Source organism: Suncus etruscus, chromosome 11, assembly GCF_024139225.1.
Source record: "Suncus etruscus isolate mSunEtr1 chromosome 11, mSunEtr1.pri.cur, whole genome shotgun sequence".
Taxonomy (NCBI): domain Eukaryota; kingdom Metazoa; phylum Chordata; class Mammalia; order Eulipotyphla; family Soricidae; genus Suncus; species Suncus etruscus.
Genome location: NC_064858.1, coordinates 84,781,581 through 84,807,838, shown reverse-complemented (window position 1 = coordinate 84,807,838; position 26,258 = coordinate 84,781,581). Strand labels below are relative to the sequence as shown.

At 50.7% G+C, this 26,258-nt stretch overlaps 4 protein-coding genes across 13 annotated transcripts in view; 1 reads left to right on the top strand and 3 right to left on the bottom strand.

The window, feature by feature from the left end:
- SMARCC2 (SWI/SNF related, matrix associated, actin dependent regulator of chromatin subfamily c member 2) overlaps positions 1-4,113 on the top strand; it is a 28,514-nt gene extending 24,401 nt beyond the window's left edge. For 3 of the 7 annotated variants that reach the window (XM_049783977.1, XM_049783976.1, XM_049783975.1), the window contains 2 exons: positions 1,898-2,279; positions 2,911-3,859. In XM_049783977.1, coding sequence (XP_049639934.1) covers positions 1,898-2,279; positions 2,911-3,386 — 858 coding nt within the window. In that variant the 3' untranslated portion in view covers positions 3,387-3,859. The other 4 variants (XM_049783979.1, XM_049783978.1, XM_049783981.1 and 1 more) reach the window with 2 other exon arrangements.
- The window catches only part of ESYT1 (extended synaptotagmin 1), a 224,043-nt gene that overhangs the window by 176,318 nt on the left and 21,467 nt on the right, over positions 1-26,258 (bottom strand). For both annotated transcript variants that reach the window (XM_049783991.1, XM_049783990.1), the window contains exons 25-31: positions 23,278-23,418; positions 23,028-23,182; positions 22,843-22,941; positions 22,632-22,763; positions 22,213-22,318; positions 22,002-22,051; positions 21,413-21,455 (exon numbers count right to left, since the gene is read on the bottom strand). In XM_049783991.1, the coding sequence (XP_049639948.1) occupies positions 21,416-21,455; positions 22,002-22,051; positions 22,213-22,318; positions 22,632-22,763; positions 22,843-22,941; positions 23,028-23,182; positions 23,278-23,418 (723 nt within the window). In that variant the 3' untranslated portion in view covers positions 21,413-21,415. The remainder of the gene's footprint in view (positions 1-21,412; positions 21,456-22,001; positions 22,052-22,212; positions 22,319-22,631; positions 22,764-22,842; positions 22,942-23,027; positions 23,183-23,277; positions 23,419-26,258) is intronic.
- On the bottom strand, positions 5,984-8,980 carry MYL6 (myosin light chain 6). Of its 2 annotated transcripts, XM_049784095.1 has the most exons (7): positions 8,916-8,980; positions 8,633-8,660; positions 7,655-7,798; positions 7,306-7,479; positions 7,134-7,211; positions 6,829-6,873; positions 5,984-6,158 (listed from the first exon to the last, which is right to left on the bottom strand). In XM_049784095.1, the coding sequence occupies exons 1-6, from the start codon at positions 8,916-8,918 to the stop codon at positions 6,845-6,847; spliced, it is 456 nt and encodes a 151-aa protein (XP_049640052.1). In that variant the 5' UTR covers positions 8,919-8,980; the 3' UTR covers positions 5,984-6,158; positions 6,829-6,844. The 2 variants fall into 2 exon arrangements, with proteins under 2 accessions (XP_049640052.1, XP_049640051.1); XM_049784094.1 differs by lacking the exon at positions 6,829-6,873.
- Positions 9,260-13,746, bottom strand: MYL6B (myosin light chain 6B). 2 transcript variants are annotated; one of them, XM_049784084.1, is made up of 8 exons: positions 13,637-13,697; positions 13,099-13,122; positions 12,181-12,393; positions 11,534-11,561; positions 11,037-11,180; positions 10,249-10,422; positions 9,595-9,672; positions 9,260-9,507 (listed from the first exon to the last, which is right to left on the bottom strand). In XM_049784084.1, exons 3-8 carry the CDS (start codon positions 12,346-12,348, stop codon positions 9,479-9,481), a joined length of 621 nt encoding a protein of 206 aa, XP_049640041.1. In that variant the 5' UTR covers positions 12,349-12,393; positions 13,099-13,122; positions 13,637-13,697; the 3' UTR covers positions 9,260-9,478. The 2 variants fall into 2 exon arrangements, with proteins under 2 accessions (XP_049640041.1, XP_049640042.1); XM_049784085.1 differs by lacking the exon at positions 13,099-13,122 and having other exon boundaries at positions 13,637-13,746.

Sequence of the window (26,258 nt, the reverse complement as noted above, 5' to 3'; positions counted from 1 at the left end):
TGGGACTAGAAAGATTTAGTGCAGAGGGTAAGGTGCTTTACTTACACATGGCCAGCCTGGCTTCAATCCCTAGCACTCCATATGGTCCTCTGAGCACCATCAGGAGTAATTCCTGAGTACAGAGCCAGGAATAACCACTGAACATTGCCAGGTGTGACCCAAAAATGGAAGGAAGGGAGGGAGGGGGAAGCAGAGAGAGAGAGAGAGAGAGAGAGAGAGAGAGAGAGAGAGAGAGAGAGAGAGAGAGAGAGAGAGAGAGAGAGAGAGAGAGAGAGAGAGAGAGAGAGAGAGAGAGAGAGAGAGAGAGAGAGAGAGAGAGAGAGAGAGAGAGAGAGAGAGAGAGAGAGAGGAGAGAGAAGAGAGAGAGAGAGAGAGAGAGAGAGAGAGAGAGAGAGAGAATCGTGCTTTGAGATTATATAATAGAGAGAGAATCGTGCTTTGAGATCATATAATAAAGAAGAGAAGGGGGGCTGGGAAGGTGGTGCTGGAGGTAAGGTGTCTGTCTGCCTTGCAAGTGCTAGCGTAGGACGGACCGTGACCCATATGGTCCCCCAAGCCAGGAGCGATTTCTGAGCGCATAGCAAGGAGTAACCCCTGAGCATCAAACAGGTGTGGCCCAAAAACCAAAAACAAACAAACAAACAAAAAAGAATAAAAGGGGCTGTAGTGGTGGTGCAAGAGTAAGTCGTCTGCCTTGCCCACGCTCACCTGGGATGGACCATGGTTTGAACCCCTGGCGTCCCATATGGTTCCCCTAGCCAAGAGTAGTAACCCCTGAGCATCAACGGGTGTGACCAGAAATAAAAGCAATCAAAAAAAAATAATAGAAGACAGGGCTCCTGCCCCATAGAATTTCCAGTTCAAATAAGAGGCAGATGTACGATAATATAAGGCAAATAAATATAAAGTACAGAAACTTCATAGTTTTTTGTGCAGGTGAAGACATTTGATCTGCATTTGGAACCATATCCTTGGCTGAATACCCAGCACGCACATGATTCCCCAAACACCACCAGGGGTCACTCTTCAGCACAGAAACAAATAGTCCCACAGTATCACTAACAAAAAACCCAGTTTCATATGTTGGTTGTATCTCACTGGGGCTGCAGCTCAATGATAGGTGCAGCTCATTGTGCTTTGCACATACGAGGCCCTTGTTCAGTACTTGGATTCAAAATAAATACACACACATAATATACATATGTGACAAGTTCAAAGAGGCTTCAAATTATGTCTTGACTAAGGCTCAGAGACTAGTGAGTTGATTTAGAATAACTTCTAAGAATGGTGCATTTTTAGCTAACATAGGAAGAAAGGGGAAGAGAAAAGTCATTGGCAAGAAGAAAGGTTTTCCAGATCAAGTAATGACAAGGTGAAAGCTTTGGGGCCAAGAGCCAGAGCAATGAGTATAGCCATCTTGGCATCCTTTATATTCTCCGAAGCCTGCCAGGGGTGATTCCTGGGCATAGCCAGATTTAGCCCCCAAACAAAAAAGCTTTTCAGCCAGGGGCCAAAACAATAGCACAGTGGGTAGGGCATTTGTCTTGCACATGGCCAACCTAGTTTTGATCCTCAGCATCCCATATGATCCCCTGACCCAACCAAGGGTAATTTCTGAGCAGAGAGCCAGGAGTAATCTTTGACTGTGTCAACAGGTGTGCCCCCCCCCAAAAAAAGTTTGCAGCCAGAATAAATGAGCAAGGCCCAAAGTAGCCTCATTGTTGCAAGAAGCCATGGCAGGTAAAGGGGCAGGGAGGACACAGGAGGCCTCGATCAGGGTTTAGATCTACTGCAGGAAGTCAGGTGGAGACTGCATTTGTCAGAAGACAAGAACGAGCTGTGTGGAGGCAGACGGTACCTTCCGAACCTGGGTGACCATATCACTTGGCATTTACAGCTGGAGTATCAGAGGCAGCAGCTTCTGGCTGACAGACAAGCCTTCCACATGGAGCAGCTGAAGTATGCCGAGATGCGGGCCCGGCAGCAGCACTTCCAGCAAATGCACCAGCAGCAGCAACAGCCCCCGCCCGTCCTGCCCCCCGGGTCGCAGCCCATCCTGCCTGCAGGGGCCACTGGGCCGCCCACGGTCCATGGCTTGGCTATGGCTCAGGCCTCTGTGGCCCCTGCACCTGCCGGCAGTGGGGCCCCTCCAGGGAGCTTAGGCCCCTCTGAACAGATCGGGCAGGCGGGGCCAACAGCCGTGCCACAGCAGCAGCAGCCAGTTGGAGCCCCTCAACCCGGGGCAGTCCCACCAGGGGTACCCCCCCCTGGACCCCATGGTAAGTGAGGGATGGGCCCAGAAACTTGCTAAGGAGTAGGATATAGTGAATGAGCCAGCCCTCTTTGAAGGAGAGAGAAAATAGAACTGATTATCTTTTTTTTTCTTTTTCTTTTTTTTTTTTTTTTTTGGTTTTTGGGTCACACCCGGCAGCGCTCAGGAGTTACTCCTGGCTCTATGCTCAGAAATCGCCCATGGCAGGCACGGGGGCCCATATGGGATGCCAGGATTCGAACCATCACCCTTCTGCATGAAAGGCAAACGCCTTATCTCCATGCTATCTCTCCGGCCCCATCTTTTTTTTTTTTTTTTTGAAGTTAGCTTTTCTTATTCACTATGTTTTTCTTTGTATGTCTTTCATCACTTTTTTTTTTTTATAAATTTTTATTGAAACCATTGTGAATTACAAGTCCTTCATAGTTGGATTTCAAGCATACAATGACAATGTGTCTCCATTTCTATACATGTGCCCACGGTCATATCCAGAGCTCTGGGACTTGGTTCCAGTTGCTTCCTGTCGCCAGAAAAGGGAAGGCAGCACTGGAGGGGCTGATGTCCTTGCTATCAAAGGGAATGGGGAAGTGAGTGCTGTGTTCAGGCCCTTAACTGTCTCCATCTTCTCTCATTCCCAGGCCCCTCACCGTTTCCCAACCAACAAACTCCTCCCTCAATGATGCCAGGGGCAGTGCCAGGCAGCGGGCACCCAGGCGTGGCGGGTAATGCTCCTTTGGGTTTGCCTTTTGGCATGCCGCCTCCTCCTCCTCCTGCTCCATCCATCATCCCATTTGGTAGCCTAGCCGACTCCATCAGTATTAACCTTCCCCCTCCTCCTAACCTGCATGGGCATCACCACCATCTCCCATTTGCCCCGGGCACTCTCCCCCCACCTAACCTGCCTGTGTCCATGGCGAACCCTCTACATCCTAACCTGCCGGCGACCACCACCATGCCATCTTCCTTGCCTCTCGGGCCGGGGCTCGGATCCGCCGCAGCCCAGAGCCCTGCCATTGTGGCAGCTGTTCAGGGCAACCTCCTGCCCAGTGCCAGCCCACTGCCAGGTGAGAAGGGTCCTGGAGGGGAGAAGGGCGAGGGCAAAGGGTCTACGTAGGGGGGCGTGAAAGGGCGAGGGCGCTGGAGCTTGCACAATCCTCTCTGAATGCTCTAGTACAATTAGAATACGGGAGGAGGGGCCTCTGGTTGTCCCTCGCCACTCCCCGGCTTGACAGCTGCCACTTCGGGGATGACGGGGCCTTTCATGGTGGGTCACGGACGACTCCTGTGCCACAGAACATCTCAGTTGTAAACCTGGAAAAGCTAGCTGCCTGTCTGCATGCTCATTGGCACCCCCCTCTGCTTATTCTGGTCACGCTCAAATGTCCCGCACACCCAGAGAGTTCCCTTCAGGCCAAGAGAAATATTTGGGCTTCTCAGTGTTCCCAATGTGAGATGGAAGCGGGGTCTGGGAGAGAAGTTGCACACTGTCCACACCTCATCCATCGACATTGCATGCCGTGCCAGGTCTGGTTGTCTGCGGTGGCCTGGGTCTCCAGCCTTCGTGCTCCCGCGATCTGATTCACCTTCCTTTTCTCCACAGACCCAGGCACACCCCTGCCTCCGGACCCTACGGCCCCCAGCCCCGGCACAGTCACCCCTGTGCCCCCTCCACAGTGAGGAACCTGCCAGACATCTGTCCCTCACCCCCGTGGACGAAGGTTCCAGGAACAGTGCTCTCCCCACCACGGGGACCCTTCCCCAGCCTCGGAGAGGTCATCACTACGTAAGGAAAGCTCCTGCCCCTCCAAAGCCCCCAGCACGCCTGCCTGGCGCGTTTTTTTATATCGGATTACTCGAGGACTTTTGTGTCAAGATGTTTCTGACGTCTGTGAGAGAGGATAGGATGGGGGTGCTGCCCTCAAAGGGCTGGGGGAAGGTGTTTCTATGAGGTTCTAATTAACCACTTCGAAGGGTGCACCCCTCCCCCTTCAAAACTACTGCATTTTTTTATGGATAAAAAAGAAAAAAAAAATCAAGCCCTTTAAATAGTAGATTTCAAAAGCCCACATTGGCACTCCCTCCACTCACAAAAAATGAACCTTTACATTGTTTGGAGAGGTGAGTTTTAGGAAAGGGGAGTTAAGCTCTGGGGAGAGCTCTGGGGATAGAATAGGGTGCAGTCTGTCCCCAGCAGCCCCTTATTAGTGAACTCCTCAACCCCCACACTCTCCCCATCCACTTACTCCTACTAACCTCTCCTGCTGCTTCCCCAGTGTTGCTATTGTAGGTCCAGCTCACCACCACTGTCCCCTCAGTGTCAGTTCTTGTGTTTTTAAAAGGCGCCTGCATAGTTGATGTCAGCATATGTGTATTTGGTGGGGAAACTTCTTTGGGGACTCCTGTGGTAGGCGGGAGACCCGTGGGCTCCCGGGCAGTGTGGAGAGGGGACGCTGTCAAATCCTGAGATTGTCAAAAAGCACTTAAGCACCTCCTTCTTATGACTCAGTGGGTCACCCCGAACCTCCTCCTCCCACCAAGGCCATCATCAGACCCTTGATTGGTAACTAGGGGGTTCCTGATTGAGGACACAGGAAGCTCCAGAGCAGCTGTCAGAGAAGGGGTTCCCTGGCCTACGGCAAAACTAACCCCGTTTTGAAGCTCGGTTCTGCTCCTGGGATTTCAGTGCCTCCTGTACCAGCCCTTTTGCCTTCTCACCCTTCAAGTGAGGCAGGCGTGACCCAGGCTTTTCAGCCTGTTCTTGGTCTCCCCACCAGGCCCTGTGTTCCTCATGTCCTTGTTTCTCTTCCCCTGCGTCTTGGCACCTTCCTTCTGTTCAAAAGTTTTCTGTAAATTTTCTTTCCTTTTTTTTTTTTTTTTTTTTTTTTTTTTTTTATAAATTAATTTGCTTTCAGTTCCATCTTGTGGATGCTTGTGTTCTCTCTTTACCTGTGGCTGTCAGAGCTGGGGCTGGGACTGGGGCTGGGGCAAGTACCTAGAGCCCTTCAGAGGGGCTCATAACGGGTAGCACACCCAGGCCTGAAACAGCCTGCTCCACCCATGGACACGCAGCTGTCAGGGCTGGGCCACTTGGGAGACAAGGGGCAGAGGCTCACTGACTTTAAAAATAGCTGTGTGGGGGCCCGGAGAGATAGCACAGCGGTGTTTGCCTTGCAAGCAGCCGATCCAGGACCAAAGGTGGTTGGTTCGAATCCCGATGTCCCACATGGTCCCCCGTGCCTGCCAGGAGCTATTTCTGAGCAGACAGCCAGGAGTAACCCCTGTGTGTGTGACTCAAAAAACAAAACAAAACAACAACAAAAAAAAAGAGCTGTGTGGATTTGAAAGGCTGCCCTTACTACCTGAAGTTTTACATCACCCTCAGAAGCAGTAGCTTCATTCCTTCCCTTATTAGGGGTGAGGCCAGCATCTCACCTGCTTCTTGTTCTTAACAGCCCAGGGCCTCAGCAGTTCAGCAGTTTCCAGATTCATTCCCCCACAAAGATGATGGGGAGGAGGTGGGGGGAAAGGGCTTAGCTTCAGGAGATGAGGGGCCCAGGGACAGGGAACAAAGATGAGCTGCTTGTATGCACAGCCCTATTGGAGCCAGCCTTTCCCACATGTGGGACACTGACTCCCCAACTTTCTCCAGTCACTTGCTACAGAACCCAAACTCTCACCGTAACTCCCATTCACTGGGGAAACAGAACCAAATTCAGGGCATAGAAAGCAAATTTATTTGTGAGTGTTGATGGCCAATATCACCTCAAGAGGCAGGCTAGGAAAGGTGCTGTGACAGGAATCGGAGAAGCCTGGGGCTCCCGCAGTCTTGGGTAAGCTGGTCTGGAATACTGGAATCCTTAGCCATTCAGCACCATGCGGACGAGTTCTGCCGAAAGGAGAGAGAGGTGAGGTCTGCGGCAGGGCTGAGGGGAAGGGCCAACCAGGGGCAGGAGACCACAAGACCACAAAAGTGGCCTAAGGAACGACCCCAGAAACCAACTTGGGGGTCGGTTTGCAGAGGTGTCACCTTGAGTCTGATCAGTCTACGGCCCCCAGTTCCCCTCCCCTGGCTGTTAGTGTCCCGCCCCCCTCGGCAGCAGCAACACAGCAGAGGCAGGAAAAGTCTCAACTACGCCTACAGCTACCATCAGCCACTGGCAGGAGACAGTTCTGGGTTAGGTACCTCCAAGCTGCCCAGCAGGAAAGGAAAGGCAAAGACCAGCCTGTTGCAGCACCTCGGGGCAGACAACCACCCCCATGCCAGCCAGCCTTGCTCCAGGACAGAGGATTGCCCTAAAGCAAGACTGAATAGGCTGGTCCAAATTCCCTGGGCCACAGAGCCCAATTTAGGACAGGAGGTACCGTACTCCTCAGGCTGTCTTCATCTTTAGAGCCCCGCTGCTGCCCACCCCACCCCCTATAGCCCCATGCAAAAACATGCCAGGATGAAATCAGATGGTAGTAGGGGAGGGCAGGGGTCACAGAGCAAAAGGCCAGGAAGGAAACACCAGGGCGGGGGGGTCAACTAGAGAAGGAGAGGCTGGGACAAGCCGTACCCGCCCCATGGGCCCGTCACCCCGACAGGATATGCCTCACAAATGCTGCAGGAAGGAAGAGACATTCATGGTGAAGACAAGACACACACATGGGGTGAAGGGGGCTGTTGGGGAGGACAGATATTCCATTTATGTCCCTTCCCACATACCCCTTTCCTTGTCATGCCTCCCCATCCCCCACTTGTGGGCTGGGCTGAGCCCTGCCTCTTGCCTCCTGGCACTTCAAGGCCAAGCCACAGACTATGTGCCACTGGACCTGCCCCTTTTAGCTGCTTTCCTATTAAGGGCCCCAGTTCATCCCTCACCTTCATAGTTGATACAACCATTGCTGTCTTCGTGCCCGGCCACCAGCATCTCAACCTCCTCCTCGGTCATCTTCTCACCTGTGGAGAGAGAGAATATGGCACGTTTCCTAGAAACGCAAGGAGAAGCAGCCAAAGGAGGAACCTGAGCTCAAGAAGTGGGGCTCAGCCTCACCCAGAGTAACAAGAACATGCCGGATTTCAGCACCCATGACGGTGCCATTTCCTTCCTTGTCAAACACCCGAAGGCCTTCAACATAGTCCTCATAGGTGCCCTGGTCCTTGTTCTTGGCCACTGTCTGCAGCATAGGCAGGAAGTGCTCAAAGTCCAGCACCTTCACATTCATCTCTGCACACAGGAGGTGAAAAAAAAAACTTATGAGGGGATCAACAGGGAATCCCCACTCTACACACAGAACAGGACTCCTGGGTCCTGCTAGCTAAGACATGACCTACTAGAATAACTGGGTGAGCATAGGTGGGTCCACCACTACCAAGAGGAGTTTGTTCTTAGGAACCCTCACCATCACTCTTAGGATTCCCCAGGACCTTGAGCACCTCGGCGTTGGTGGGGTTCTGGCCCAGTGCCCTCATCACGTCTCCACACTGGCTGTACAGGATCTTGCCATCCCCTGTACGGTCAAACAGCTGGAAGGCCTCCTTGAACTCTGTGGGTTCAGATAAACCTCAGGACTGGGCAGGCACCAAGCGGGAATACAAACATACAGCAGGCTCTGGGCTATCAACCTGGGTCGCCCTAAGGAAACCTGATGTGCCAACGTACACCAAGACTGAGAAGAGGGATCCAGTGTCCCCGGGTTGCTCAGATGTCCCCCAGAGAGCCACAGCTCCCCTCGGCCTGCTGCAGGCCTTCTTGCCACCACCCCCTTCACTACCTCTCAGGGCAGGAATTTGCCACCGCCCCACGGCTGGGTCCTGGCCTTATAAGGAAGTGGGAGCAGCAGTCTGGGATTAGGGTCATCCTGGCTGGCCGACCACTAGACATTCCTCCTTTTGGGAGAACAGCAACCAAGTCTCATCGACTAACCCCCCACCCCTCGTTTCCATTTTCACAAAATAACCAGGTCACCACTCTTAACAATGCTCAACTCCAAGCTGGGAGAGGAAGGTTGGCCACAAGAGAGGAGGGACAGAGGTCGCTGATTAAAGGACAGAGGAGAGGGGTGCAGGCAACTTAGTACACACACACCCCCAAAAGGCACACAGAGCAGGCGGGGGGGGGGGGGTGACTAGGCTGTCACAGACACACCACCTGAGACTCACCCAGTGCTTGGGGCTCAGATCTAGAGTGAAAGGGGAGGGAGGGAGGAAGAAAGAGTGAGAAAAGAAAATGGGAAGATCCAGGAAGGAAGAAGGGGTGCGGGGCATCCAGAAAGTTAAGTGCTCCCCGGAAGCTATGACAGGTTGGGGTGGGGCCAGAGGTGTCCCTCTCCCTAAGCAAGGCCTATAGAGTGGGGTGGGGGAGTCCAGAGATCACCCACCTGCGGTTTGATCTTCGGTGAAGTCACACTGCTCGGAGAAGAGGGGAGCAATCAGCACCTCAATTGCAAACCCCCAAACCCCCACCCACCTCTCCCCAATTTCCATCCCATCCCCACAGGTTCCCCAGGATGGGACCCCAGACCTCCCAACCTCGATCTGCAGACTCCCCGGCTCTCAGATCCCTCTTCATCAGTCTACTTAGCTTCTATTCCTACCCCCAGACTTCCCAGCCCGCCCGTCGCCCCGATTTTCGCTCATCCTCCCACCCAGCCCGGGCCCCACCATCTTGGCTGCTCGGCTCTGCGGGACCTTTTTCCTGCAGTAATGGCTCCGGGTCCCGGCCCAGCCCTGGTTCTGGCAGGCCCCGCCCCGTGACGTCACCCAAGCATCAGCCAATCGCGAGTCAACAGGCCCGGTGGTAGGCGTGGCGTTATTACCGGCACCAGCCAATCGAGAGCCAGCATTGCCCTGGTGGGCGTGGCCTCCCGAGGTTCCCGCCTTTCCGGGCCCGGCTCTACCTGCGGGCGTCCTGATGTAGTATCCCTGGGATCCCCGCCCGGTGCAATGAGGAAAACGAGCGCGCCCCCCATTCGAGATCGCACCCCTAAGAAAGCGACAGTCGGAGGCCCAAGGAGGAACCGGCTCTTTATTTGAAAACTCTAGGCGGCCTCCTAGTGGCAGGAACGCGATTCCGCCGGCCCCCCTCAGGCTGAGGTGGAGGAAAAACTGGGGAGTTGCCAGGACTTGAAGACTCGCTTGCTTCCTTGCTTGCTTGCTTGCTTGCTTTGCTCCCCCAGGCCGAGAGGGGCCTCCCGAGGCGAGGCGATGAGAAGATGCTCCAGAGCTCAGACGCTCAGGATGTGCTTCAGGAAAGCTGCAGAGAAGAGGGAAAAGTTGGGGCATCAGAGACATTCAGCCCCCCTACACCCCAGTGCCCGGCTCCCCCTTTCTGTCCCTTCACCTTCGTAGTTGATGCAGCCATTGCTGTCCTCGTGGCCTGCCAGAACCGTCTCCACCTCCTCCTCCGTCATCTTCTCCCCTGAACCCACATCAGCATGGTCTCAGCCCCTTAGACTTGCCAGAAGCAATTCTCCACCCAACACCCCCAAGACTCCTTTCCTTACACGGGTTTGAGTGTGAGGAAAGTCTTGCACAACGACCCGACCTGGGTTTGATCCCAGGAACTCTGTATAGTCTTAGCCACCCCACTCTCAGTGCAGCTGTAAGTGATCCCTGACCCAAGCACAGAGCAAAGTATGGCCAAATCGAAAATGCTTTGGATGTGTTTCTCCATCTTGCTTTTCATCTCACCTACAAGTGGTGAATCTTGGAGAGCCCCCGCCCCCTAAAATCAGTCCAGAGAGTTCAAAGGACGTCAAATCACAGGTCACACAGCCTCTCTCCTACAAGGGAAAGGGCTCCTGTCTCATGCCCTTTCCTCAACCCTGTGGGAAGCATTTCTGTGGCTCTTGCCTTAGCCTCTATAGGATGGAGCCCTCAGCTTCCACCCTGGCTCTGATCTCCAGCACAGCGATGGACTCTTTTCATGATGTTGCTTCCTGGGACCCAAGTCCCCCTCCACCCTGGTGCTCCCTAACCCCACAGGGGGCCTCACCCAAGGTGGTGAGAACATGTCTGAGCTCGGCCCCCATGACTTTGCCGTTGCCTTCTTTGTCAAACACCCGGAGCCCCTCCAGGTAGTCTTCATAGGTGCCTTGGTCCCGGTTCTTGGCCACTGTCTGGAGCATGGGCAGGAAAGTCTCAAAATCCACACGCCGGGACTTGAGCTCTGGAGATTAGACAGGTGAAGGAGCGGTCACTTGGGGTCACCAGGCCCCACCTTCCTTTTCTACCAGAAAGGCTTTGATCTGTCCAACCTTCAGGATGTTGTTCTGCCTGTATTAGATCATCATGCAAGTCTAGAGACACCCCATCCAACTTCCCTCATTAGTGCTACCCCTGAACAAAACCCAATATTGGGACTGGAGCGATGGCACAGAAGTAGGGCGTTTGCCTTGCAGGCAGTTGACCCAGGACGGACCGTGGTTTGATCCCCCAGCGTCCAATATGGTCCCCCAAGCCAGGAGCAATTTCTAAGCACATAGCCAGGAGTAACCCCTGAGCATCACCGGATGTGGCCCAAAAAGCAAAAACAAAACAAAAAAAACTACATTGGGACCTGAGAGATAATCCAGTGAGCAGAGCATTTGCCTTGCACACAGAGAACTCAGGTTCAATTCCTGGCATCCTATATGGTCCCCCAAGCCCTGATGCTCCAAGCCTATCAGCAGTGATTCCTAAAAGTGCAGAGCCAAGAGTAACCCCTGAGCACTGCCGGGTGTGGAAAGCAATAAATAAATAATTAAATAAATAAAACTCCATATTGTTCCAGGAGTTTCTCACCATCATTCTTGGGGTTCCCCAGGACCTTGTGCACCTCAGCATTGGTGGGGTTCTGGCCCAGCGCCCTCATCACATCTCCACACTGGCTGTACAGGATCTTGCCATCCCCAACTCGGTCAAACAGCTCAAATGCTTCCTTGAACTCTGAAATAAAAGGATGGATCAGTATTGACCAGAGGTTCATTCCCATCAGCCCCAGACAGAAGAGAGGTCAGAAACTACAAGAGTTGAACAGAACTGGGACAGATGTGGGAACTTTCTAGATTGGGACAGAGTGAGGGAATAGGAAGAGGGTCTGAGGGCCAGAAAGATAATTCAGTTCATCGAGTAGGGTGTTTGCCTTGCACACAGCCAACCCAGGTTTGATCCCTGGCACCACAAATAGCCTCCCAATTCCTACCAGTGGTTATCCTTGTGCACAAAGCCAAGAGTAAGCCCTGAGCACCACAGAGTGTGGACCAAAACCAAAGAGACTTAGGGGACCAGCTCCTCCTCACCCTCCAGCTGGTCCTTGTTAAACTCGATCTGTGGAAGAAGAGAGAGCAGGTGAGGTAGGGTGAGCCTCTTCCACCCCCACCAGCCCTCCTCCCAACCAGCTGGCAGCACTTCTGGGGAGGGGCCTAAAGGAACCCAGCCAGGGGCCTTGGGAGAATCCCAAGAGGAGGAATTATAGGGGGGAGGGTTTCCTGGGAACAGGGTTAATCCCACCACCTGTTTCCCTCCCTCCAGGCCTGAGCCTTACATCCCTCACATAACTGGGGGCTGAACAAAGGCTAAATTTACCCCTGCCCCCAGCTGTGATTGTCTGACTAGTCTGTCCTCTCCAACCCTCCCTTTGGGCTGCAGAAGGGCGCCTGCGGTGGCTCCCCATTTTTTCACTTTAGAGCTGCTCCTGCCCAGATGTTCCCCATCCCACAGTCCCTCCAGGAGTACCAGGATCAGTGCAAGGAAGGGAGGCTGGATAGAGGGAGAAAAAGGTAGAAAACAGTAGAGTCATAAAGCTGGCTGTTTTCAAGTGGGGTACCTCGTATTCTTGCTGCCCTGCCTTCCTCTTTCAAGATACCTGCTAACTCCCTGACTGAATCCCACCCTAGGACCCACCCCTTCACATTCTATTCTGTCTTCACTTTCCAGGGAGACTTACCACCACTTTGGAGAGATCGAGGGGAGGATCCTGGCTTTTCTCGGGGACAGTGGAGCCAGGTTCAGACTTGGTCTTGGCTGGAGAAGACCCCAGCGCTGGCTTGGCCATAGGTTTGCCCAGAGCCAGGCCGGTGGGTTTCTTCACGGGAACATCTTTCTTGGGAGGCATGATGTGCAGTGGCCACAGGGCAGTGTGCAGATGGGGGCACCATCTCTGTTTAAATAGCCGGGGGATTCTGGGTGTAAAGGGGCGGGGGCAGGGGCAGTTGCCAATTGGCGGTGGGAAGGGTGAGTGAGAAAGAAGAGATACAGAACTGGGCGGCCACACTCTCCTGGACTCTGAGGGCTCAGAGATCCAGCCCCAAGGTCTTCTCTGTCTGCCAGAACAATGGCTCTTTTGGGGACTGGAGCAGGAAGCCCGAGCTTGTCCTGCAGGGGAGAGTTAATCTCCTGGGAGAGGAGGAAGCTTGCCAGCAACCCTGTGATTAAGAGGGGAGGCAAAGAAAAGGATTCTGGCACTCTAGGTCCTCAAGTTCTTTTTTATAGCAGCTTCAGACTCATGGTTATTTTTTAGGGGGAGTATTTTTGTTTGTTTCTTTGCTTGCTGATTTAGGGCCACATCCAATAGTGTTCAGGGGTTACTCCTGGCTCTGTGCTCAGAGGACCACATGGGATGACAGGGATCGAACTGGGGTTGGCCACCTGCAAGGCAAGCATCTTACCGGCTACACAATTGCTCTGGCCCCAGCTTCAGATTCTAGAAGGCTAAGGAGGGATGGGGAAGCAGCTTGTGAAGTAAGATAGTAAAAGCAGAGTCTGGGAACCATGAAAGGTCAAATAGTAACAGCCCCTGTACTGCCCCCTGACCTGAAACAAGGAGCACTGACCCCCACCCACAGCCTAAACCCTCAATACTTACAGTCCCTGCCCCCCTCAACTGGAACTGCACAATAAAGAAAAAGAATAGTCAGATAAAAGGATCCTAACACACATTTCTATTGTCTCCAGCCTAGTGTCTTCAGGGTGGGGAAATGTCAGTCTTATACCCCTCACCCACACTTTCCATGAGCCAGTGGTCATTCAAGCCAGACAAAGGGAGGGACCTCACTGGTGGCCCTTGGGAGGGGCCACCATGAAAGACCAAGCATCCAAATTCTAAACCTTCTAGTCCAAAGGATGCGGTTATTCCTAAAGCTCCAAGAATATATTTACACACACCCTCCCAGCCTCCCCAGCAGGATGATCAGAAAAACCCTGACTCAGAAAGTTGGTATTGGGTCCCCAACACACACAAACAAAAAAGCATTCTAATTTAGAATCTCATTCTAAATTGTCCCTTTATAAGAAAATCAGGTAGACACACACATCCTAGCTCTTCAATAAAGGAATCAATAGAACATGCACTCTCACACACGCCTGAAATCAAAGAACCCATTCTCAGTTGCCCCAAATCTCACCCTGCAGCAGCCAGGTAAAAGGCAGAGGCGGGATGCCCGGGAGCCGCGGGCCCTGAAGGGTTAAATCCAGCCACCCAGAGCTTGCCGGGAGTTGTAGTCCCTAGAGCTCCCTTCTCTGTTAAGGGAAGCGGGTTCGGTGGCTTCCGGCCTGCCCAAGGAGCTTAGGTTGGTGGTGGTGACTCAGGCGCCTTTGGACACGGTTCTTGTCCCGGAACTCAAGGCACTGAGCTATTTGTAGTCTCCACCCCTGACCTTACAGCCGTGTAGGCCCCTCCGGGTCTGTCCGCCCCGAATTCTCCGGTGCATGGGCAGAGCATGTTGCTTGGATTGCAACGGATTGCAATTGCGGGTTGCAGAATGCTGCAAGGCAGCTCGAGGCAGATCCCCCCTGACCGGGAAGCACTGATTAGTCCTAAACCCTGGAGGCCAGGGGCCTCTATGGAGGTGTAATGGAGACCAGAGGCTACCGTCAGAGTTTCTTTGTGCCTTGGAACAGTAATCCCAGAGTTTGTTTTCTAGAATGACAGTTGAAGTCAATATTGAGGTTTGGAGTTAAGGGGCTGGGCGAGAGAATGCAGCGATTAAGGAACTTGTCATGCAACCTGTCAAGTCACTTTGGAATCCCACCACCCACCACAGTGTGTGTATATATATATATATATATATATATATATATATATATATATATATATATATATATATATATATATATATGTATATATGTATATATGTATATATATATGAGTTTCATATTATATATATAATGAGTTTCCCCAACGCACTGTCAGGGATCACTTTTTTTTTTTTAAGTAGGGCCATACCCAGCGGCCCTGGGGGTTACTCCTGGCTCTGTGCTCAGAAATCAAAATCGCTCCTGGCAGTCTCAGGGGACCTATGGGTTGCTGGGATTCGAACCACGGTCCATCCTGGGTCAGCTGCGATCAAGGCAAGGGCCCTACCCGTGATGCTAGCGCTCCGGCCCCTCAAGGATCATTTTTGAGCACAGAGCCAGGATTAAGCACTGAGCATCAGTGAGTGTGGACTACAAACAAAAAAGAGGAGCTAGAGCAATAGCACAGAGGTTTGGCAAGTGTTTGCCTTGAATGTGGTCAATCTGGGTTTGATCTTCGACACCCCATATGGTCACCTGAGTCTGCCAGGAGTAACTTCTGAGCATTGAGCTAAGAGTAACCCCTGGGGCCGGAGAGATTGCACAGTGGTAGGGCGTTTGCCTTGCATGCAGAAGGACAGTGGTTCGGATCCTGGCATTTCATATGGTCCCCTGAGCCTGTTAGGAGTGATTTCTGAGCATAGAGCCAGGAGTAAACCCTGAGTGCAGCTACGTGTGACCCAAAAACCAAAAGAGTGACCCCTGGAGAAAGGAAGGAAGGAAAGAAGGAAGGAAGGAAGGAAGGAAGGAAGGAAGGAAGGAAGGAAGGAAGGAAGGAAGGAAGGAAGGAAGGAAGGAAGGAAGGAAGGAAGGAAGGAAGGAAGGAAGGAAGGAAGGAAGAAGAGTCTCCCATTCCATTCTAAAGAGAGTGAAGAGAGGTAACAGGGCTAAGAGTGGAATATTCACTCAGCCCTGATTCCAGTGCACAGCTTTGCATGGTTCCTTGGGCAGTGCCAGAAGAGACCCCAAACACCATGCTAGATGTAGCCTCTGAGAACTAATAGGTCTGACTCAAAAACAAATAACAAACCAAAAAAAGCCACACACACACACACACACACACACACACACACACACACACACACACACACACACACACAAAGAGAGAATAAGATGTTTGCACCCAGGTTTGATCCTCACCCGAGTCCTGCCAGGAGTGAGCTCAGCACAGAGCCAGGAATAAGCCCTGAGCACAGCTGGGTGTGGCCGTAGAACCAAACACACACACACATACACACACATTCTATTTATATAGACACACACTAGGTGCAATATATAAATAGAAAAAAATAGTTTCCAACAACAAAATGGATTTATTCCAAAAGAAACAAAGACTGGAGAGCACATTGGGGCGGTGGGGGGTGGGGGAGAGCTGTGCAGAGGACTTATTCCAATCCTCTTGAGTACATTCCTTTAACAAGGCTAACAACCCTCTAAATAAACTCTGAAAAAACTTCCTTTCATTTTACTGGCACAGAAGCAGCATCCCCTTCTGTGGAAAATACAACGGCATGTTGGGTCTTCACTGAGTTACATGCATGGACACTCTCGCCCCTGACCTCAGTATCAGCCCAATATTGACTCCAGTAGGGGGGGACATTGCTGGGTTTTATCACAAGTAGTGTGACCTAGGTCAGTGGTCCCAGGCACCCCTAGCTAGTTGTATCTATGCCACAAGAAACAGGAGGAAAAAATATATATGGTAAATAATGCTAGTGTTATGTATTTGTTTGTTTATTAGGTTTTGGGGCTACACTTGACAGTGCTCAGGGGTTATTCCTAGCTCTGCATTCAGGAATTACTTATGGCAGTGTTCAGGGAATCAAATGGGATGCTGGGGATCGAACCCAGGTTGACTGTGTGTAAGGCGTACATTGTCCCCTCTATGCTATCGCTCTGGCCTCTGCTAGTATTACTTTATTTTCTTTTTTGTTTTTTTGGGCCACACCTGGCGTTGCTCAGGGGTTACTCCTGGCTGTCTGCTCAGAAATAGCTCCTGGCAGGCATGGGGGACCATATGGGACACCAGGATTCGAACCAACCACCTTTGGTCCTGGATCGGCTGCTTGCAAGGCAAACGCCGCTGTGCTATCTCTCTGGGCCCTGTTTTCTAAAATAATGGGTTTTGATCTCAACTATTTTGGAAGGGATTTTGTAAGGATATAAATGTTTATATTTTGCCTCCAAAGATTCTGACTGTAGGTTTGTGTTAGGGCCTAACAATCTGATTGAAATCGCCTAGCTTACTGAAAGGACAGAGAATAAATTGAAAAACATAGGTGACTATATGAAATGCATACATGTCTCAAAAATGTTCATTTTGGGGCTGGGGAGATAGCATGGAGGTAAAACGTTTGCCTTGCATGCAGAAGGACGGCGGTTCGAATCCCGGCATCCCATATGGTCCCCTGAGCCTGCCAGGAGCAATTTCTAAGCGTAGAGCCAGGCGGAACCCCTGAGCGATGCCGGGTGTGACCCAAAAACAAAAACAAAAACAAAAGATGTTTATTTTGACCATGCCATCATTCTAGTTAAAATTCTTCCCCGTGGGCCCGGAGAGATAGCACAGCGGTGTTTGCCTTGCAAGCAGCCGATCCAGGACCAAAGGTGGTTGGTTCGAATCCCGGTGTCCCATATGGTCCCCCGTGCCTGCCAGGAGCTATTTCTGAGCCGACAGCCAGGAGTAACCCCTGAGCAACCGCCGGGTGTGGCCCAAAACCAAAACAAACAAACAAAAAAAATTCTTCCCCGTGGGGACCAGAGAGACAGTGCAGTGGGTAAAATACTTGCCTTGCACATGGTCAACCTAGGTTTGATCCCCAGCACAGCCAGGAGTAATTCCTTATTATTTGGGGGGGGGGTGGGTCACACTCAGCAGCACTCGGTGCTATTCCTGGCTCTATGCTCAGGAATCGCCCCTGGCAGACATGGGGGACCATATGGGATGCCGGGATTGGAACTACTCTCCTTCTGCGTGCAAGGCAAATGCAGTAATTCCTGAACACAGAGCCAGAAGTAACCCCTGAGTATTGCTGATTGTGGCCCCAAAACAAAAGAACAACCAAAATTCTTCTCTGGGGGTCGGAGTGATACTCAGGGATAAGGCATTTGCAATCAGCATAGCCAACCGGAGTTCCATCATCAGCATTCCATATGGTCCCCTGAACCTGCCAAGAGTAATTTCTGAGCACAGAACCAGGAGTAACCCCTGACACTGCATAACGTGACCCAAAAAACAAACAAAAATTCGCTGTATATATTTAGAAGGGACTTGGGATACATGTGGCTATGCTCAGGGGCCATTCCTGGCAGTATTTAGGGACAATATGCAATACTGGGATTAAACCTGGGACAGCTACATGTAAGGCAAGCACTTTGAGTTCATTTTTTTTCTCTCTCTCTCTCTCTCTTTTTTTTGGTTCTTGAGCCATATTCACTTTTCCTCAGTTTTCCTCACTTTTCCTCTGGGTACTATATGGGTGCCAGGCATTGAACTCAGGTTAGACGTGTGCAAGGCAAACTCCCTACTCTCTGTATTGTCTCTCTGGCTCCTCTACCCCACTTCTTTGTTTGAGCCACACCCAACTATGCTCAGGACTTCTCCTGGATCTGTGCTCAGGGATTACTTCTGGAGGTACTTGGGGAGACATATAGGGTGCCAGGGATCGAACACAGATCAATCAGTAGGGCATTTGCCTTGCACACTGCCAACCCAGAACAGACCCGAATTCGATCTCTGGCATGCCATATGGTTCCAAGCCTGCCGGGAGTGGTTTCTGAGTACAGAGCCAGCGTAACCTCTGGACGCCCCCTTTTCCTTTTTAAGAAAGTTTAGGCTGGTGTTTGCCTTGCAAGCAGCCTATCCAGGACCAAAGGTGGTTGGTTCGAATCCCGGTGTCCCATATGGTCCCCCGTGCCTGCCAGGAGCTATTTCTGAGCAGACAGCCAGGATTAACCCCTGAGCACCGCCGGGTGTGGCCCAAAAACCAAAAAAAAAAAAAAAAAAAAAAAGAAAGTTTAGGCTATACCCAGCAGCACTCAGGCATCACTCCTGGTCTTGAGCAAGACAGAACCCTACCCACTTTGGCCCCCTCTTGACCCTCTTCTGTCTTTTTTTTTTTTTTTTGGTAAGTACTAAATCCTAAACAGCGCAAAGAGCTGCACGTGTTTTGCATGTTTTACGTGCAAAAGACCTGGGTTCAATTTCTGGCACCACTGGGAATAACCTCTGAGCCCTACTAGACATGACTCAAAAACAAGTAAAACAAAGGTCAGAGTTAGTCCAGAAGTTAGGACACTCCAGGAACTATCCCCTGTTCAGTAATTGGGGTGTTGCTCCTGACAGTGCCGGTGAGAGCCAAAGAGTGCAGGAATCAAACTTGACTTCCTGCCACATGAAGATGCACTTCTTTTGGCAGGAGGCTTCGGGCTCACCTGGTGAGCTCAAGGGTTATTCCTGGATCTGAGCTCAGGAATTACTTCTGGCAGTGCTCAGGGGACCATATAGGCTGCCAGTGATAAAACCCAGGTCAGCCTCATGCAAAGCAAGTGCCTTACTACTATTGCTCTGGCCCATGAAGGTGCACTTCTGTACTTGGAACTGTTTCTTCAGCACTGGGTCTTTAGAAAAGTAGTGGGCCAGAGAGATAGCACAGCGGTGTTTGCCTTGCAAGAAGTCGACCCAGGACCTAAGGTGGCTGGTTTGAATCCCAGTGTCCCATATGGTCCCCCGTGCCTGCCAGGAGCTATTTCTGAGCAGATAGCCAAGAGTAACCCCTGAGCACCGCCGGGTGTGGCTCAAAAACCAAGAGATATAGATATATATCAGTGGATCAGTGGTTTGAGACATGACATTTTAAATTTCTGTGCTTACTAACCCTTCATTTCTTTCCTTATTGTTGATTTTATTTTCTGGGGGGTGAACATACCTATAGGGTTCAGGAACTACTCCCACCTTCATAGGCCTTGTTTATCTAAATTCAGCAGTGGATTGAACTATCTTATTATTTTATTTTAGGATCACACCTGATGTTCTGGATTACTCCTGACTCTGCATTCAAGTATCATTACTCCTGGCAGGTACACACAAGTCACTCCTTGGTGCTAGGACTGAACCCAGGGATCCTGTAGGGAGGACACATACTCTAGATGCATGGCATTTTGTCAGTGAGGTGAATTTTCACAATTCCTCATAGAGCTGAGATTAATCCTCTCCCCTGAATTTTTTTCTTTCTTCCCAGAGGACAAAACCCCAGTTTACTTAGATGAGAGAGTCTTCATGGAATTACCTATGTCAGTGACCCTGTTTCCAGTAATTTTATTCCCTCCCCCATGTCACTTTTATATGATGGTTAAATTACAGGGCATCCCAAAAGGAGCAGAGTTCGAGGTGAGAGCTAAATGGTTTAAAAACAGAGGTTAAGAGGTTAAGGCTGGGGCTAGAGAGATAGCACATTGGTAGGGCATTTGTCTTGCATGTGGCCAACCCAGAACTGACAGTGATTCGATTCTCGGCATTCCATGTGGTCCCTGAGCCTGCCAGGGACGATTTCTGAGTGCAGAGTCAGGAGTAGCCCCTGAGCACCGCCGGGTGTGACCCAAAAACAAAAGAAAAAGTAAAACTTAAGGGGCATCACCTGAATCAGGCTTGATCCTCAGTATCCCATAGAGTTCCCCGAGCCTGCCAGGAGTAACTCAACATAAAGCCAGGAGTAACCTCTGAGTACCACTGGGTGTAGCCCCCCCCAAAAAAAAAAGTACTCAGGGTGACCCAGGTTCAATTCCCAGTACCACAGATGGTCCCCAAGGTTTGCCAGTAGTGATCCCTGAGCACAGAACTAGAAATAAGGCCTGAGAACTGCTGGATGTGACCCAGAAAAACCCAAAACAAAAAATTTTCTTATTTAACTGCATTTCAGGTGAGCTTAGAGTCAATAGAAATTCAATTGCAACCTTAAGAAAAAGAGACACAGTTGATTTGAGTACAACGTTTAATGTAAGACACAGTGGAATGGCAGAGCTGCTGCACAAGCTGGCTGAGTTCTGGTCAGTAAATTAACATCCTGGCACCTGGTTAAAATATGGTCCAGCTGTTCCAAGTTTTTTAAGACGCTCTGCACGGCACCACTTAAAAATGCCACAAAGGGTGGATGTCTGTTAATTGAAAGCTTGGATGGGATCCAAATGCTTCCTATTCCCAGAATAAATAAAGAGATCGCTCATTACAGATGTCATTTCAGGACCAGACTTGAGTAAACTTGACCAGACTTCAGACTTGAGGAAACTTGACCAGGCTTAGGGAGTGAAATAGAGGTGTCTTTTTGATGGCTCTGCTGCATGCAATAATCAAAGATGCTTCCAGCTTGAGAGGCTGGTCTGTCCATCTTCCCATTCTTCGGTTCATGCCATATACACACTTATACTGTTCATGGCAGGAAGGAGGTATTTAAAAAAGTGATTTAAGCAATTAAAGAAAAGTGATTTTGGGATTGGGGATGTAGTTCAAAAGAAGAGCCTTGCGGGCCTGGAGAGATAGCACAGCGGTGTTTGCCTTGCAAGCAGCCGAACCAGGACTAAAGGTGGTCGGTTTGAATCCCGGTGTCCAATATGGTCCCCCGTGCCTGCCAGGAGCTATTTCTGAGCAGACAGCCAGGAGTAACCCCTGAGCAATGCCGGGTGTGGCCCAAAAACAAACAAAAAATAAAGAAGAGCCTTGCATATGTAAGGTCCTGGGTTTGATCCCCAGCACCACAAAAATAAAAATAAAATCTTTCCAAAAGCTGTATTTGGCATAAGCTAATGCCACCGATAATGCTGTCAGTGGCAGGCACAGGTACAGAAGGCCCTGAGGAGTTGGGAAGACAGACAAGTGCAGGCAGAGCAGGAAATAGCCAGCTCAGATTCCTGCCTCGGGACAAAGGCCGTGCACTGAAGGAGAACTCTTGTCCTCCTCTTTGGTTAGGTAAAGCTCCTAGCCTCAGCCTGGGAGTTGAGAGAGCTGAGCACTGCAGGCTCTGCCCTTGGGCCAGAGCTTTAGGTTCATCACATTGAGGCGGTGATGCAGGAGAGATGAGGCAAAGAGATAGCAGACAGGCTGTGGATCTGTGCTCCTAGGTGCTGCCCTTGTCCTTGTCATCCATGAGGTCGTACCTATGAAAGTAGAGAAGGTTTTGGTAGAAGAGGACTGTTGGGGGCCAGGTTAATAGTACAGTGTGTAGGGTACTTGCCTTACATGCAGCTAACCTCAGCTCCTAATGCCCCATATGATCCCCCCCAAGCCCTCCAAGAATAATTCCTGAGTGCAGAGCTAAAAGTAAACCCTGAGCATCACCAGGTTTGGCTCATAAACAACAACAAACACACACACAAAGAGGACTCTTGTGTCCATTTTTAAAAATAAATTATTTTGTTTTGGGACCACACCCAGCAGCACTCAGAGGTTATTCCTGGCTTAGTGTTCAGAAATCACACCTGGTAGGCTCAGGGGACCATATGGAATGCTGGGGGGGATCGAACCTGTGTCAGCCACGTGCAAGGCACCTTACAGGCTGTGCTATCTCTCTGGCCCTCTTATGTCCATTTATAAATGAGGTAAGATGCACTTTGGAGAATCAATGCTTTCCCCTTTGAATTGTTTTTTTTTTCCCTTCCAGCTGTTTACCTGAGTTCAGCCCCAACCCCAGCACCTCCACTCACCACTGGGCGGCGCCCTGGGAGAGGTCTATCTCGGCCAGATCCAGCTGCACCTGTAGGGGTGGGTGGGGCAAGATGGAATTTTGCTCTCTCCAAAGATGTCATTCCAAGATCACACACCAGTGCAGAGGTGACTAGGGCACTTTTGATGCCGAGTTCCTCGATGGTCACGGCTCTGGTCCAAGCTTTGCACCTCCTTGCCCTGCCCACTTACCTTCCCCAGCACTTCCCGCTCTCTTGACATGAAGGAGGAGTTGGACTTCACAGACACGTCCAGCTTTCTCCGCAGGGCCTCATCCAGGGCCAGCTCCCACTCAAACCTGGGAAGCAAAAAATAATAATAATAATAATAATGGGGCCGGAGAGATAGCATGAAGGTAAGGCGTTTGCCTTTCATGCAGAAGGACGGTGGTTCGAATACTGGCATCCCATATGGTCCCCTGTGCCTGCCAGGGGCGATTTCTGAGCACAGAGCCAGGAGTAACCCCTGAGCACTGCTGGGTGTGACCCAAAAACAAAACAAAACAAAATAATAATAATAAAATAAAATGAATAAAAAACAACCTGGAAGCACTGGGGTCATCCAAGGATACCCCCAGCCTATGGCCAACCCCCCAGTGACCCCTAACTGACCGCTCACTGAATTCAGGGTTGAGGGTCCTCTTCTTCTGTGAGGTCTTCCTCTTGGTGCCCCGGTTCTTGTCTGGCAGGAGTAAGAGTGACACGTAGGGGTCTGGGAGGTCCCGTCCATTCTGCCGAAGGGTGCTGGATGGAAGGCAAAAGATGGTAAGACAAGACAAGGCAAGGCGGCAGGCTGGCAGGAGCTGAGCCGATGGGGCCTCACCGGCAGCTGTGCACGATGCTGACCAGCTTGCGCTCCTCGCTGTAGTACCACACGGTCAGTTTCACCTGGCCCAGGGGGCCCGCTGGAGCCTCCGAGGGACTGTGGAGAGACACGAGGGCTCAGGGAGGGGGTGTCCAGGGGACCTACTGCTTTGCCTTTGTATTCCTGGCTGTGCCCCTTCTGACCTGTCACCGTGTGTCAGGCGCTGCCTCAGCTCTGGGGCTGAGGAGGTGGTGTGAGACATCCCGGCCCAGAGCTCTGGTTCTTCACTCAGAGAGGAGGAGCTGTGGCTATAGGTGTGGCTGTGGGCTTCCACGCCAGAGTGCTGGGACACCAGGATCTAGGGGGGCAGGAACACGCCCTGCTTAGCATCCTTGCTATGAGGAGGTGTGTCTGTGTCCACCCTCCCTGCAGCCCCCCACTGCTGGCACTCACCCCCAGCTGTGCCCTCAGCAGCACCTGTCCTTGACCATTGTTGAGAGTAAACCATCGATCCAAGCAGAGCTGGTCGGCTGCGAGTAGCTCCGTGAGGGGCAGGGAGAATGAGCCCAGCGCCCCGGATCCCTCACCCCGGATCTGTGAAACAGAGGCAGCTTTGTCAAGAAATTCAGCCTGGGGCCGAAGAGATAGAATGGAGGTAAGGCATTTTTGCCTTTCATGCAGGAGGTCATTGGTTTGAATCCCGGTGTCCCATGTGGTTCCCCATGCCTGCCAGGAACAATTTCTGAGCATGGAGCCAGGAATAAACCCTGAGCACTGCTGGGTGTATCTCAAAAACCCCACCTGACTCTGCTCAAGATTCATTCCTGGCAAGGTTCAAGGGACCAACCATATGAGGTACAAGATAGGCACCTTACCCACTGTACTATCTCTCCAACTCCTTTCTTCATTTTTTTTTTGATTTTTGGGTCACACCTAGCAGGCTCAGGGGTTACTCCTGGTTCTACGCTAAGAAATCGCCCCTGGCAGGCTCAGGGGACCATATGGGATGCCGGGATTCAAACCACTGTCCTTCTGCATGCAAGGCAAATGCCCTACCTCCATGCTACCTCTCTGGCCCCCCCCTTTTTTTTTGGGGTGGGCAGGCCACACCTGGCAGTACTCAGGTTAATCCTGGCTCTGTGCAGGTCACCTCAAAGAATCATGTAGTGCTGTGGACTAAAGCTGGACCTCCCACATGCAAAGTATTCACTGAGCCAATTCTCTGGCCCATTCTATCATAAACAGAAGAAACTGGACTCTTTCTTCCTACACCTTCACATATTACACAATAAACCTGCACAGTGTGGAGAATAGGACAAATGGAATTAGTGCAGCTCAAGAACAAAACTGGGGCTGGAGGGAAAGCACAGCAGGTAGGGTGCCTGCCTTGCATGCAGCTGACCAGGTTCAATCCCCAGCATCATCCCATAAGGTCCTTTGAGCCTGCCAGGACAAATTTCTTTTTTTTGTTTGTTTTTGTTTTGGGGCCACACCTGAGTGCGCAGGGGTTACTCCTGGCTATGCGTTCAGAAATCGCTCCTGGATGGGCCCGGAGTGATAGCTCAGCAGTAAGGTGTTTGCCTTGCACACGCTGACCCAGGACGAACCTGGGTTTGATCCCAGGTGTCCTATATGGTCCCCTGAGCCAGGATTAACCCCTGTGCATCACTGGGTGTAGCCCAAAAACCAAAAAGAAAGAAAGAAAGAAAGAAAGAAAGAAAGAAAGAAAGAAAGAAAGAAAGAAAGAAAGAAAGAAAGAAAGAAAGAGAGAGAGAGAGAGAGAGAGAAAGAAAGAAAGAAAGAAAGAAAGAAAGAAAGAAAGAAAAGAAAGAAAGAAAGAAAGAAAGAAAGAAAGAAAGAAAGAAAAGAAAGAAAGAAAGAGAGAGAAAGAAAGAAAGAAAGAAAGAAAGAAAGAGAAGGAAGGAAGGAAGGAAGAAGGAAAGGAAAGAAAGAAAGAAAGAAAGAAAGAAAGAAAGAAAGAAAGAAAGAAAGAAAGAAAGAAAGAAAGAAAGAAAAAGAAAGAGAGAGAAAAAGAAAGAGAGAAAGAAAGAAGAAAGAAAGAAAGAAAAGAAAGAAAGAAAAATAAAGAAAGAAAGAAAGAAAGAAAGAAAAAGAAAGAGAGAAAGAAAAATAGAAAGAAAGAAAGAAAGGGAGGGAGGGAGGGGAGAGGGGAGGGAGGGAGGGAGGGGAGGGAGAGGGAGGGAGGGGAGGGAGGGAGGGAGGGAGGAAGGAAGGGAGGGAGGAAGGAAGGAAGGAAAGGAAGGAAGGAAGGAAGGAAGGAAGGAAGGAAGGAAGGAAGGAAGGAAGGAAGGAAGGAAGGAAGGAAGGAAGGAAGAAAGAAAGAAAGAAAGAAAGAAAGAAAGAAAGAAAGAAAGAAAGAAAGAAAGAAAGAAAGAAAGAAAGAAATTGCTCCTGGCTTGGGGAACCAGAAGGGACGCCAGGGGATCAAACCTCGGTCTGTCCTAGGTTAGCATGCACAAGGCAGAAGCATTACCACTTGCGCCACTGCTCCAGCCCTGTGCTAGGACTAATTTCTGAACACAGAGCCAGGAGTAATCCCTGAGAGCCACTGGTTGTGACGACAGAACAAAACAAAAAGAACAAAACTATGTAATTTGTAGCAACAAGGACAGAACTAAAGGATAACATGCTGGGCCCGAGAGATAGCACAGCAGCGTTTGCCTTGCAAGCAGCCGATCCAGGACCAAAGGTAGTTGGTTCGAATCCCGGTGTCCCATATGGTCCCCCGTGCCTGCCAGGAGCTATTTCTGAGCAGACAGCCAGGATTAACCCCTGAGCACCGCTGGGTGTGGCCCAAAAACCAAAAAAAAAAAAAAAAAAAAGGATAACATGCTGAGCGAATTAAGTTAGAATGAAAGAGATACATCCAGAATGAACTCTCTCACATGTGGGATTTAAAGACATACAGTGAAGTAGCAACAAAGGCAACACAATTGAGAATTGATCCACCCAACTGAGTTGGGCAGTGGTAAGAGGGAGCGAATGGGACCAGTACTGGTGATGAGTGTGTTGTTGGAATAATGTCCATGAGAAACCATTTTTTTATAGTATTGTAAGCCAAAAAAATTCAAAGAAATTGTTATCATAATTTAAAATAAAAACCAAGAGGGGCCAGAGCGGTGGTGCAAACTGTAAGGTGTCTGCCTTGCGTGTGCTAGCCTAGGATGGGCCATGGTTCGATCCCTAGGTGATGGTTGGGTTGGCAGCGTGCAAGGCAAGGGCACTAACCACTGTACTATTGCTCTGGCCCCATTCTAACTTTTTTTTTTTGTTTTTTGGGTCACACCCGGCCGTGCTCAGGGGTTACTCCTGGCTGTCTGCTCAGAAATAGCTCCTGGCAGGCACGGGGGACCATATGGGGCACCGGGATTTGAACCAACCACCTTTGGTCCTGGATCGGCTGCTTGCAAGGC